Below are 13,184 nucleotides of genomic sequence, written 5' to 3' on the forward strand. Positions count from 1 at the left end.
AACCTTTTGACACAAGAAAGTAAAATGGATGCAATACAGAGAAAGCAACAGCCTTCATTTCAACAATTTTAAAGTTAAGTGCTATGCTGCTTATAACTCCAGAGATTGTTATGACTTTTAAGTGCTATGCTTATAACTCCAGACATTGAGGCATGAACGTTGATGGTTAAATTTGGAGAAAAAGAAAATTTTTTGTCAAGAATGGGATTCGAACCCATGCCCTTTCGGACCAGTACCTGAAACTGGCGCCTTAGACCAACTCGGCCATCTTGACAATGTGTTACATTTACTCAATAAACTAATATAACGGCATATGAAGTCTGCATCCAGTTATTTAATTTTACATTCTTGGTGGCCACTGCATGGTTGTAGCTAAATATACAAGTAAAATAACTCATAGTTGTGTGGAACAATATGAGCTCTATTGAGTATAACATTTATTGGTATTTGATTCTTCTTGTACCCTTTAGTTTGAGTGTCTGACCTCCAGCACTTCATTGATATATTTGAGCATAAAGAAATGAAGGGAAAAAAAGTAAAGAAATAGTACTAAATCTTGAACCTCCACCAAAAAGAAAAAAAAACAGTTTTAGGCTACTAGCTTTGACGATTTCTCTATTACTTTCAACTTCAGCATGATTGCAAGAGACTTGCTATGATAAAAAATACATTCATGAGGTACATTTAGAACGAGTTTTGTACGTTCAAATGAAATTCATTTATTTTCCGATTGATCTAGAGGTATACATATGCTAAAAAAAATTAAAACTCTGACTCCACCGACTCTAAATTCTAAATTAGGCAATTCATTCTGAATCTACCAACTCTAGATTTTTAATCTCCTACACATTCAGGCACCACAACCTGCACCGCAGCCTGCTGCACATCCAGCACCTTCGTAGGCACTTGATTCTGTTGCTGCTGATTTATCTCTTGGCATCCCTTGTGCACATGACAAGATTACAAACGTTACGCCGAAAATCGTAGCCAAAATTCCCATGAACGTTAGCAAAATATTAGTTCCAAGATTTCCAAATCCTTCTCCATCAATTAAAACACTCAATTCCCTTGCCATTTTTTTTTTGTGTTATTCTTTTGGAAGGGAATTGAAGATAGGGGAGGAAAAGTTATATATATAGTTGTTTCAAAGGCCAAATTCACTAAAATTGACCCTTGCTTAATGTCTCTCAAAGTCTTCTCTAAAACTTTTTACAATAGCAACTTTATTCATATGTTGTGTGGGTACACACAACCACTATCAAGAGTTGGATTTTGAGTTTTCAGAATCCCACTCTTCTTTGTCCCTTTCTATGATGTGTGAGAATGAGTCCATTAGTATGACACCTCAATTCCAAATTAAATTACAGTTCGCTACGTGAATTTTCATCTTTTAATTCTTTATTCAGAATCATTGAGACTTGAAAAATTCTGAAAAAGAATTCATAGCTAAAATGATTATGTATCTCGAGTTCGAATTTAAAATCTCTAATTAAGAATAAAAGACACCTTTTATCACCCTACCCCAGATAGCCGCTATATGAATTTTCTATTATGGACCCTTTTCATTCAAGTACTGATAAATTATACTACTATCTTTCAAATGAGAGGTTCTCCAAATCTAACACTCGTCCCTACCAAAGTTAATGTACTTTAATTATTATAATACTTAGATCTTAATTCCAACTAATTACTATTGTTTATATGCTCAACTTTTCATTGTCTTCTGTCCTTAGCTAAGTCCACTTGGCTTCATGTGATTTGAAGCCTTCCATAATGCATGTAAACAACAATAATAACAGCATACTCAGTGTGATCCCACAAATGATGTCGGGAGAAGACGAACTATACACAAACCTTACTCATAATACGACCATATGAGCATATTGGAAACAACTTTTGCGCATACATACTACCCTCCTTAGATTCAACTTGTGAAATTACATTAGGTATGTATGTAACAACATATAGTGAGTACATGATTTGCATCAAATTAGAATAATTAATTATATATTTTGCTAATACTCAGCTTGGGTAGGTTGTAATTAGTGCGATCTAATCCTTAGATTAGTGGGAATTCAAATTAGTGCAATAATTCAGTTATATTTTACTAAAAGAGAACATGCCTACAGAATTTGGTCACAAGCTTCATTGTTGAGGTTAACATGGTGGTTTCCAAAAAGGACACACAAACTATATATGTGGAAACATTAAAGTTCTCTTTTTCTATATTTCTCTCTTAGTGTTTATCAATTTAATTAATTTAGTATTTTTTTAAGGCCATTCATGCGTGCGGTTCAAAATTCAATGGATAATAATCATTATTCTTTTATATCTTTCTCCACTTAAGTTTTATATCGTGACGTACTCCTAACTCACAAATCGTGACGTGCTCCTAATTCACATTGCAAACACACTATGCACCTTTTTCCCATTTTTAACTTCAGATGCATCATTGAAATTTTGACTAGTTCTGCAAATACATTTTACAAGGTGTTGTATTGAATTACTTTACATTGATCAAATTGCAAATTTCATTATTTTGGATATCCAACAAAACAACATAAGTCCGCTTCCAAATTAACTTATTTTTACCCTTTCTTCTCTTTGGCTGGTCCTCTGGGAATTTTGCCTAGAAACTCTGCATTGAACTTCCTGTAAGTTTTTCTCATTTGTCTCTTAATTCTATATGCAACATAGTCGACTTCTTCCTCGTATCGCTCGTAGAAAAATGGGAGAGTTTCCACACACAACAAACCTTGTGAACAAATACAAAGAAGTTTAATTTAACACTAATGGATGAAAAAAGAGACTTATGTTATGTTCCTAATAGAAGAATGAGAAATAGCTTAGTAAACTTACCAAAGAACAAAAGGTTCAAAGTGCTGATATAGTTTCCAATCACTGATAATATATAGAGAGAAATGATAGCCTAAAACATGAAATTTAGCATTGGTTCATTTATGTATATAATAAATCTATTGAAATGAAGGATATGATTAAGTAAATTATTTGATTCATAATATACCAAAAAAAATGATTTTGCATCATTTCCACATGCTACAAAGTGACATATGGAGAGGAAATTGTTGAACTTGTTGTGTATTATTGAAGCAACATCTACAAATGAAGTATCCACTAATATGTCTTTGGGAATGTTTGGAGGTCTCCTGCAAAATGTTATATGAATAATCAAACAAATCAAATCTAAATCAAGTTCAGTGCTATGAACATAAAAGCTGAACTGATTAAATTTAAATCCTGAATCCGTCTCTGTTCATAGGACGAGAAAAGAAGAGGATTACCATCCAAACATATCTGCACCAGCAGACCAGATGAAGACTATTAACATAGTGGTGATGGAAACATGACAAAGCAGAGTCACAAAGGTATAATCCACAACTTCAAATAGAAACCACATTACTGCAACTGCGATAAGAATCGCAGCTGAAAGTCTCTTGTCTCTCCATAACAATATGTCCGCAACTACAAAAAAAAAAAAAAAAACCAAAAAATGCAGCATTTCAAATGTTATAACAACTTTTCTACTACTCATATTAGCAGCAGAGGCAGATTCAGGATTTAAAGTTTACTGATACCTTTTCCTCCTCCTAAAACAGAATGAATAGGCCTTTGGCGGCCTAAAAGTTTTGATGTTGGTTCAAAATCATTATCAGAATCAGATGAATTAGTTGCCATGATTATGAAATTCTGGTAATGTACGTAAATCTCGATTATTAGGCAATAAGTTTAAATAAGTGTATTTTGGTACTAAGCTTCGTAGCCAAGAAACTAGAAAAAAAGGGGAAGAAAAGAATTTCTTGAGCATAGAGTTTAACTTTGTATTGCACCTAATCTTAGTGCCCTGCATCTTCTTGTATGCTTTTCGTTTTGCAAACTTTTAGTATCTCATCTTAGTCCTTTTTTAAGCTCTGTGTACATTACATGTGCCTGCAAAAGGCTAACAATATGAGTTTCTCACCTAAAATTGCATGTGGCCATGGCTAGATCAACTCCACTTTATCGGAGTATCACCAAAGTCATCAAATTATTTTTTGTAACTAAAAGGTCACTCGAGTTTGCCTAAGTATTATAAAAGTCACTAGACGTTTTATATCATACTTAGGTAAAATTGAATGAAATTTTAGTTACGCGAAAAATAATTTAGTAATTCATTAGTTGATGAATATAGTGCGATAAAAAAAAAGTTGAGGGACATAGCTATAAAACAAATTAAACTCCTTAGTCCAAATTACAGAAATCATATACTTTTAAGGACAATTTATCCCTTAATAGTTTATAATTACATAAATCCCTTAAACGGATATATTAATAGAGGGTCCGGATACATTAATGGCCAAAAATTAAAACGTTGATACATTAAAAAGAGGCTCGGATACATGCGTTGATACATTAAAAAGAGGGTTGAATACATTAATAAAGGGTTCCGGTACATTAATGGCCAAAAAATCAAAGTGTTGATACATTAAAAGAGGATCGGATACATGAGCTAATACATTAAAAAGAGGGTCGGATACATTAATGGAGAGTTAGATACATCAATGACATTTTTGACTTACGAGAAAAATGAAAGATTTTGAAAATTTGTAAAACTTATAGAGAATAATGATAATAAGTAAATTAACTAGGTGAGGTTTCTGTAATTATTTCATTTTATTTTGGCTAAAATATACGTACTTTAAAATATTTATTTTATTTAATCAAATTCTACAAAACTATTTTAATTTTAAACTACATAAAATAGTCAATTCAAACCGACCCTTTTTAACGTATAAAAATTGTCTTAGTTGCATTAAAAATAAAAAACTTTTGCTTTTGTTGGGCAATTTGAAGCTGCATGTGTCTTGCTAGATTGATGTTGTATTAAATATTAAAAAGAGTGCATACTAAAGACAACATGTTGCAAAAAGGTTTTTGAGAATTTTATAATTTTTGTTTAGATTTAGTATTATATATTAAGAAATCTATTAAAAATTATTATTATTCTATATTTTAATTTAAATAACTATAATCGCTCATTAAATTTTGAATCTGTCTCTATATTGTATTATTGATGTTTGGAGTATTAAAAAAATCGACTTTTTTTTTTCAAGCGGGACAAAAACTTAGCTTAATAAGAAGGCATTAGTGGATTCACCCTTTGGAGATCAAATAGGGATATTTAACTGTAGAATTAATGGGGAAATAACCCTAGGAAATATCCAAGAGACATCGTATAATATAAAGTTTTAACTTTTAATTAATGTTGAGAATCATGTTGGACCACTCTCACGAGACCCTATGTGTTTTAAATTCGTAGAAAAATATTACTAATTAGGTGCTAAACATGTTAAACATTGCTAGCTGTCATGTTTTAATTAAAAATAAATTATTTATTTATTTGGTTGTGAATTGTAATTGGATCTTAGTTAGGCACATTGATGTGAGATTATATACAGTGTGATATATCTTAATCGATTATATTTTGGAAAATTTACTTATCCGATTAAATTAAATTCACGTTAGTATATTTACAAAAACATTAATAAAATGTTTTGAATTGTAATAATCTATTTTTAAATTTCAATTTTTCATTGATAATGAATGAGCCTCAACTAATAAACTACTATCATTACACCCCAAATTCTAATAATTTGATTTTGAATAAAGAAAATGGTTAAAAAAGAAGTTCCTCTTAGGTACTAAAAATAGTTCAATTTTGTCCTCATTTAACTTATTAGACCCTAATTATTTTTAACTTATAATTTCAAACTAAAAATGTCCTTTTAGCTTCAACAATTCTTAACAAATAAATTTGAATGATCATTTGTTAATTGGTATCGATATATGAGCTAATAAATTAGTTTCATTTATTTAATTATAAAAACACGATTGATAGAGGAAAAAAGAATTTATTCGCATCGAGTGTTTACACCAAGCTAAGTAAATGTATTATTAAGTGATTTCATGAAGTAAAATAAAATGCATATAACGAGTAAGTTTTATCCAAATAAAGGTCATTTCATAGTTTGATTAAAAGGAAAATACATTTTTAACATATATAGCAATTGAAGTCCAATAAGCAGGAGGAATAATTTTATTCTGAAAATCAACATTAAGTATAATTATGATTCAATATATGAAAGATCAATTCTCGGATCATTTTCATTACGTCAACAACATATTTTTTAAAATCTTTTTTCCGTTCTTAAAATATTATAATATCTTAAAATAATATAAAGAAAGACTTCAATTTTAATGCAAGAGGGGAAGAAGTTACAAAGAAAATTTTAAGGTCATAATATTTATGAATTTGAAAATATAAATTGAACTTTGTTATCAAATATTGTTCCTATTATTTCTCAGTAGTTCAAATATAGAGCGGTCATAATTAGGCATAAGTTCAAATCCTATTTAAATTATTTGATTCAAAATAAAAATAGTTTTTATTTTTCTTTTTAATTTCTCTTGAATGATAACTCACATCAATATCCTTTTTTTTTTAAATTCATGCCTTAAGAGTCATTTTTAAAAAACGTTTCTCTATATGAAGTAATAATAAGATTTGTATACGCTATACTTTACAATAAAATTTGTATAAGCTATATTATATTGTGTAATATTATGTTGTATCTTATAGCCCACCAACCCTTCTATTCCAATAAATATAGGAAAAATGCACAAGTATCCTTATATTATATTAAGATTCTATTACCCTCTAAATTTACTTTATAAGTAATTTTTTACCTTTTGTCTTTTACGTAGTACTAGCTTAAAAGAAAAAATTAATCAGCATTAGACCCACAAAATAATTTCACGTAGATTGAAAAGAATAAAAAACTATTAATAAAATAAATTCTGAAAATAANTTTCTTTTACGTAGCACTAGCTTAAAAGAAAAAATTAATCAGCATTAGACCCATAAAATAATTTCACGTAGATTGAAAAGAATAAAAAACTATTAATAAAATAAATTCTGAAAATAACAGAATTTTAGTATAATATAAGTGTGTTTATAAAATTTTGTGCCTGAGGATGTAGTTATGCATTATCCAAATATAAATATAACAAAACAAAGTACACAAGACAAAAGCTTTTCAAAATTCTCCCACATATAGACAAACATTTTTTTCCAAATAAAATAAAACTGTCAGTATTTTCAATCACAGTGTCAGCAGAGGACAAGTATAAGAACAAAGTTGGTCGACAATCACTATGACATTTTTTTTTTCAAATCTTCCCTTTTCTGTCCAAAAGCCAATCAGTGAAGCTCAAATTCACTATTTACTGCAATTCATAGAAGATGGATCGTATTGGGCTTACTCAAAACTTCCAAACTCACTGTTTCTTTCATTTTACTGCTTCTTTGCGCACCCATTTGTCTAAAGTTTCTAACTTTACCCCCAATTTCAAGAATCCCAAAGTTGTTACAGCCTGCATGGCGGCAGCGACGCCGGCGGTGGCACCTACAGCGACAAGCTTTGGGTTCAAGAATTTGATGGAAACAGTGACAATTGATGTTCATAAAGCGGAAGGGAGGCCACTGAATGTGCCACTGATTGCTCCTTTTACTATTGCATCATCAAGATTGGACAAAGTGGAAAACGTAGCTATAAGGGTTGAGTTGAGTAATGGCTGTGTTGGGTGGGGTGAAGCCCCAATTCTTCCATTTGTGACTGCAGAGGATCAATCCACTGCCTTAGCAAAAGCGGCTGAAGCCTGTGAGTTCTTGAAGCAGAGCCGTGAAATGACTTTAAATGTTGCATTAACAAAAATTGGCGACGTGCTCCCCGGACATGATTTTGCTTCTGTGAGTTATGCCTGTAATTTGTTTTGCTTTGTCATTATGGATTATGCAATAGAAACTCTTTTTTTTTTTTTCATGTTTACCATTTAACTCTGTTTTATGTCAGTTGTGATATTGATAGTGTTTGATTTTGACAAGAGGGGTCCCCTCAAATGGTAAATACTCAATACCTCCAATTCTAAGGTTGTGGGTTCGAGTCACCAAGCGAGCAAAGTGGTAGGAGCTCTTGGAGAGGGGGTAAAAAAGAAAAAGACAATAGTGTTTGATTTCTTCTTGGTTTGGCTTTGATCCATGTGGGTCTGTGGACTGTGGTCCTCTTTTCTTGTTGAACCTAGTAGGGTACTAAGTCGCTTTCCATCTGTTGTATGTTCTGTGCAAACTGAAGTTGTTTTAACTGAAAATTTTGAACATTTTTCTTTTGGCATAACACTTAGATAATACTCTCCAACTTTGGAGTGCACATCTAGACATCTCAACTCTGTCCCACTGATCTTGTGGACACTCGACGTTGACGTGACACGTAAATTTTGGTGGTGTCTACAAGTTCTTTTTGTAAGTTGGACTGTTGGAGTGTTCAATTGATATAGTGGACATGATTTGAAGTATCTGGATGTGCACTCCAAAGTTGGAGTATTGATTGGAAATTGAGGCCAATAGTGTCTATGTATGTATTAGCCCTTTTTTTCCTTCGACTGATACATTTCTTTAACCTTGATGTTAGTTTGTTGGCTTTTTTTGCTTCACCATTTTAAGTGTCTCATGGAATTGATTCTTAGGATTGGAATTCAAAGGTCAACATAACATTGGGTGATATAGGCGTATCTGTTTATGATATTTTCTCTAGGTCTAAGTGAGAGATAAAATAGCTGATAATGGAGTTATTTACTGGAGTACATTTTTTTAATACGATGGTTATTGAGTGGATGACTGACTTTGTTACTGTAACAATTCAATGGACCTTTTGTCTAGCTTATCTACATTGGCACGTGGCGTCGGAGTTTAGAGGCTAGGATATGGAAGGCATAGTATTCTGACTAGGCGAAACTGGAAAAAGAAAGTGACTTGAGAGACAGTTATGGCATAGTATTCTGACTAGGCGAAACTGGAAAAAGAAAGTGACTTGGGAGACAGTTACGGAAAAAGAAAGTGACTTGGAAGGCATGCTATTCTGACTAGTTTGCATGTTTGGCCTTACTATGTTGACCTATAGTTTATGGGATGACCCTAGATTGTGATACATGGACCAGATTCATCCTTCTTATTAAGTCTCTATATCTATATGATGATAACTTCTCTGTTTTGTTGCACACTCAATTGTCCTTCTCGCCTGGTTCTTTTGACTTACCTTCAGTCAGCATCTCTTTTTAGTTTTCAGTAATGTTATATGCAGAAATCCTTTCTGTGAAGCTAAACTAGTAAGCCTTTTTTAGTGTGATGGATCATTTTTAATACATTGGACTAAACACGTATGTGTGTTTACAGTAGTCCTGCTGCTGCCTCCAGCTTGGACACTACATTATTCACAGGAATAATTGACAAGCTACCTGGAGCCCTTATATGCTTTAACTATGTTTTTTCTTATCTTTCAAACTCATCTTTGTAGAACTGAAAACTTGTGTGATACTGATTCAAAATTTAACTTTATTGAAGGTCAGGGCAGGAGTTGAGATGGCACTGATTGATGCAGCAGCGAACAGCATTGGAATACCTCTGTGGAGACTATTTGGTGGAGTATCTAATGCAATATCTACTGATATTACAGTTGAGGCTTTCTTTCTTATTCTACTTCAGTTGGCAATACACAATAATTTCTGCCTCTGTTAGTTTCATAGAACTTGCGCCTGAATCATCTTATTGTAGATTCCGATTGTTTCACCCATGGAAGCTTCTGAACTGGCTACAAAGTATCGTAAACAAGGTTTCAAGACTTTAAAGCTTAAGGTGGGCAAGAATTTGAACGGAGACATTGAAGTGCTTCAATCCATACGTGCAGCACATCCTGATTGCTTGTTTATCTTAGATGCTAATGAAGGTTACACGGCAAATGAAGCTATTAAAGTCCTGGAAAAGTTGCATGGTAAATTATTTTTTCTTTTTTAAAGTTATAATCTAGATCTATTGTTCGCCTATCTGTACGGACAGAGGAATGACAAAGAATCTCCGAATCTCAGTTCTCTGTATCTTCCCTCTCATATATTAGGCATATCTCTATGATAAAGATTAGGTTTTTTCAGTTGCTTGGATACATCATTATATGCTCGAAAGAGAAAATCACAAATCTCTAATTTCCTGTCAGAAATGGATGTGACTCCGGTGCTATTTGAACAACCTGTTCATAGAGATGATTGGGAAGGTCTTGGTCATGTCAGTCAGATTGCAAAGGACAAATATGGGGTATCTGTTGCTGCCGATGAAAGTTGTCGAAGTTTGGTTGATGCTAAAAAGATAGTGCAAGAATGTCTTGCTGATGTCATTAACATTAAGCTTGCCAAAGTTGGGGTGCTTGGGGCTCTGGAAATTATTGACTTGGTGAGGTCCTCGGGCTTAAATCTGATGATTGGTGGTATGGTTGAAACCAGGCTTGCCATGGGCTTTGCTGGTCATCTAGCCGCTGGCCTTGGATGTTTCAAGTAAGTTTCTATTGCAAGTTCTCTGGAAAAAATAATGCAAACTCATAATCTATCATCATTACTGGGAAACATACTCGCATAAATATGAAATATAGTTGACTTATAAACTATCACCATACTAGCAATTCAGCTGAATTTCTAGTTGGCAGTCACACATTGATACTTTGGTGGTCAAAATTGTTTGTTGCTGTCTCTCCTTTTGATATAATCCAGTGTTCAAATCTTTGGATTCTGGTTTTCACAATCACCACTACTTGGAGACAGTAGGAATTGGAGAATTAATTGGGATGTGTTCACTAGTAATGTTGAATAAATTCGTTCTTCTTTCGGAAAACAAAATAAGAATAAGCTGAATCTTAATCTTAATTCCGTTTATGCAATGTTATAAGGGTCATGGAGAAGAGAAGGGTATAGGATTGGTTTATTTTGCCTTGGTGAATTATTAATTCTTTGCGACATGTCAGTTGATACCCATAGAAGAGAAGCGAATGTGATTTACCTCCTTTATCTAGTCAATTTTTGATCGAGTTATAAAGCTGATTACTCTATTTTCCATCCCCCTCTTGAACTTTGCAAGTGATGATAATCTGCACCTTTTATTTTACTTCCTCTCTCCCACCTTCCCTGTATCACCCAAACTCAACAGTCAACATGGTATTAACCGAATCACTGGGTCAAACAAATAGAGATAGTACTATGACTGGATTAACTCTGTGCTAAATTCTATGAAGTATTTTAATACTTCACTGAAGTTGACATCAGTATATCTATCCAATTTGATTGGTTCTCTAATTTATGTACCTAACTTCTTTGCAGATTCATTGACCTAGACACACCCCTTCTGTTGGCAGAAGATCCAGTTTTCGGGGGTTATGAAGGTACTTCTTTTGCCTTCCCTCAGAACATTCACTTATGACTCAAGTAGATCTCAGTATGTAGTGTGTTTTGCTTGTACTGAATTTATCTGATAAACTGCATTGCTCACTTCTTTATGTACCCCAGCTTCTGGACCTGATTACAGCTTCTCAAATGCTAGAGGGCACGGTGGTTTTCTTCATTGGGAGAATATTGCATGGTAAGTTTGATTTTTAATATTAAAGCCTGAGGTAACCATGTCTCGTGTGTTCTAGCAACATTTAGCAAACATGATTATTAAAGTGACGTCCCAATTCTACATGTTTTATCTTATTACTGGTGTGTACTCTTGTGTGGATTGCCTGCAGAACGGCAGTTCATGCATATGAGAACAAAACTGAAGGTCGATTATATGTTTATACATCCTTACATTTTATTTCAGTAACAGGAGATGTTGACTATAATGTAGCTAGCTTTATATGTGGTATTCAAATTAGTTTGGAAGTATCATACTAGTATTTGCATAAAGAATTGACTAAAACAAGTCATTTACTAAAAGCTAAGTTCTTTTCCTTCATTATATGGAAGCATTTCATATCTTGTCAGTTTGAAATCCGTTAGTCTAGTTTTCCTTGGCCAAATAGCAATGAAGACTAAACGCTCGACTTAGTGTACTTGCTTCCTCCTGATTTGAACTCCTTGTGAATTTGTTTCAGTGACAACGGTTCATGTTTTCAACATGCTCTATCTAGCTTTGATAGCTCTAGATACCTGTGGTCAAGTGACTTGATATTTGTGATTTGCTCTAAATCACATTGTTCTTGACAGAAAAAAACTTCTCTAACATTTGAAATTCTCTGCAGATATTAGTAGCGGAGCTTGTTCACTCTTCAGGATTGTCACTCACAACGGTCAACCCAATTATAATTATGCATATGTACTTGTGAATTAGTTGTTGGTAATTTTGAATCTTTAGAGTAAACAAATCTGTAAATGTCTTATTCTCTGTTGAAATTGATGTTAGTTGAGAACGTCTTGCTTGATCTTCTCTTTGACAATTTCAACAANTGTTTATGCTAAAATATCCATATCTTTAGAGTAAACAAATCTGTAAATGTCTTATTGTCTGTTGAAATTGATGTTAGTTGAGAACGTCTTGCTTGATCTTCTCTTTGACAATTTCAACAAATATTAAATCGATCTGCCAGACACTTGGTACTAATTTGTTTGTTATTGTTCTATCATCTAGCTTTGGACATAAAACACACAATTCTAGTGAAAATAATGATGTCTTATGAGCTCAAGATCATAATAGTGTGGACTAAAATGTCCTCATCAACTTGCCCCGGGTTTTGGTCTAGTGATGAGAGTTGCACGTGATATATTTGGGTTAGGTATACGTCATAGACTCGAACTACGTAACGAGCCAAAAGCTTGATATTTTAAGNAAAATGATGTCTTATGAGCTCAAGATCATAATAGTGTGGACTAAAATGTCCTCATCAACTTGCCCCGGGTTTTGGTCTAGTGATGAGAGTAGCACGTGATATGTTTGGGTTAGGTATACGTCATAGACTCGAACTACGTAACGAGCCAAAAGCTTGATATTTTAAGTACAAAAAGGTTGAGGGATGGACCATTATCCCTATATATTAACTTGAAGCCTTGTGGCCTCTAGAAGAGCATGTCTCCATGTGTTAGATCTAGATGCATTTGAAAGTAACAATACTTTTCGTATTTAACTATGAATAATTTAGTATTGATAGGTTAAAGCAGTAGTCTGGTCCTATAGCAAAGAGATGGACTTCTTTTTTTAAAAAAAATGAAGATATGAATTACTGTAATGTTGTCAAACATGCCCATTTTTTACCCAATGCAATCACTAATTTCGTGTA

At 33.0% G+C, this 13,184-nt stretch overlaps 2 protein-coding genes and 1 non-coding gene across 3 annotated transcripts; 1 reads left to right on the plus strand and 2 right to left on the minus strand.

The window, feature by feature from the left end:
* Positions 1-193: 193 nt before the first annotated feature.
* Positions 194-274, minus strand: TRNAL-CAG. Its single transcript has one exon. It is a non-coding gene; the product is annotated as a tRNA-Leu (tRNA).
* A 2,175-nt stretch (positions 275-2,449) lies between these two features.
* On the minus strand, positions 2,450-3,914 carry LOC107013770 (reticulon-like protein B9). The gene is made up of 5 exons (XM_015213648.2): positions 3,597-3,914; positions 3,303-3,483; positions 3,026-3,167; positions 2,860-2,929; positions 2,450-2,755 (listed from the first exon to the last, which is right to left on the minus strand). The coding sequence occupies exons 1-5, from the start codon at positions 3,694-3,696 to the stop codon at positions 2,589-2,591; spliced, it is 660 nt and encodes a 219-aa protein (XP_015069134.1). The 5' UTR covers positions 3,697-3,914; the 3' UTR covers positions 2,450-2,588.
* Positions 3,915-7,134: 3,220 nt separating this feature from the next.
* Positions 7,135-12,334, plus strand: LOC107012596 (L-Ala-D/L-amino acid epimerase). The gene is made up of 7 exons (XM_015212474.2): positions 7,135-7,807; positions 9,455-9,565; positions 9,665-9,881; positions 10,101-10,434; positions 11,251-11,312; positions 11,437-11,509; positions 12,153-12,334. Coding segments are annotated over exons 1-7 (1,305 nt in total). The 5' UTR covers positions 7,135-7,300; the 3' UTR covers positions 12,154-12,334.
* Positions 12,335-13,184: the final 850 nt, after the last annotated feature.

Source organism: Solanum pennellii, chromosome 3 (genome assembly GCF_001406875.1).
Source record: "Solanum pennellii chromosome 3, SPENNV200".
Classification (NCBI taxonomy): domain Eukaryota; kingdom Viridiplantae; phylum Streptophyta; class Magnoliopsida; order Solanales; family Solanaceae; genus Solanum; species Solanum pennellii.

What these genes read in the sequence shown, in the direction of transcription:
- LOC107013770 (XM_015213648.2), bottom strand. Translation starts at nt 3,696, where the DNA reads ATGGCAACTAATTCATCTGATTCTGATAATGATTTTGAACCAACATCA. An exon ending in GGTGCAGATATGTTTGGATG is followed by an intron (nt 3,168 to 3,302) that starts GTAATCCTCTTC and finishes AACATTTTGCAG; the next exon opens with GAGACCTCCAAACATTCCCA. An exon ending in ATGCAAAATCATTTTTTTTG is followed by an intron (nt 2,930 to 3,025) that starts GTATATTATGAA and finishes TTCATGTTTTAG; the next exon opens with GCTATCATTTCTCTCTATAT.
- LOC107012596 (XM_015212474.2), top strand. Translation starts at nt 7,301, where the DNA reads ATGGATCGTATTGGGCTTACTCAAAACTTCCAAACTCACTGTTTCTTT. An exon ending in CAATATCTACTGATATTACA is followed by an intron (nt 9,566 to 9,664) that starts GTTGAGGCTTTC and finishes ATCTTATTGTAG; the next exon opens with ATTCCGATTGTTTCACCCAT. An exon ending in AGTCCTGGAAAAGTTGCATG is followed by an intron (nt 9,882 to 10,100) that starts GTAAATTATTTT and finishes ATTTCCTGTCAG; the next exon opens with AAATGGATGTGACTCCGGTG.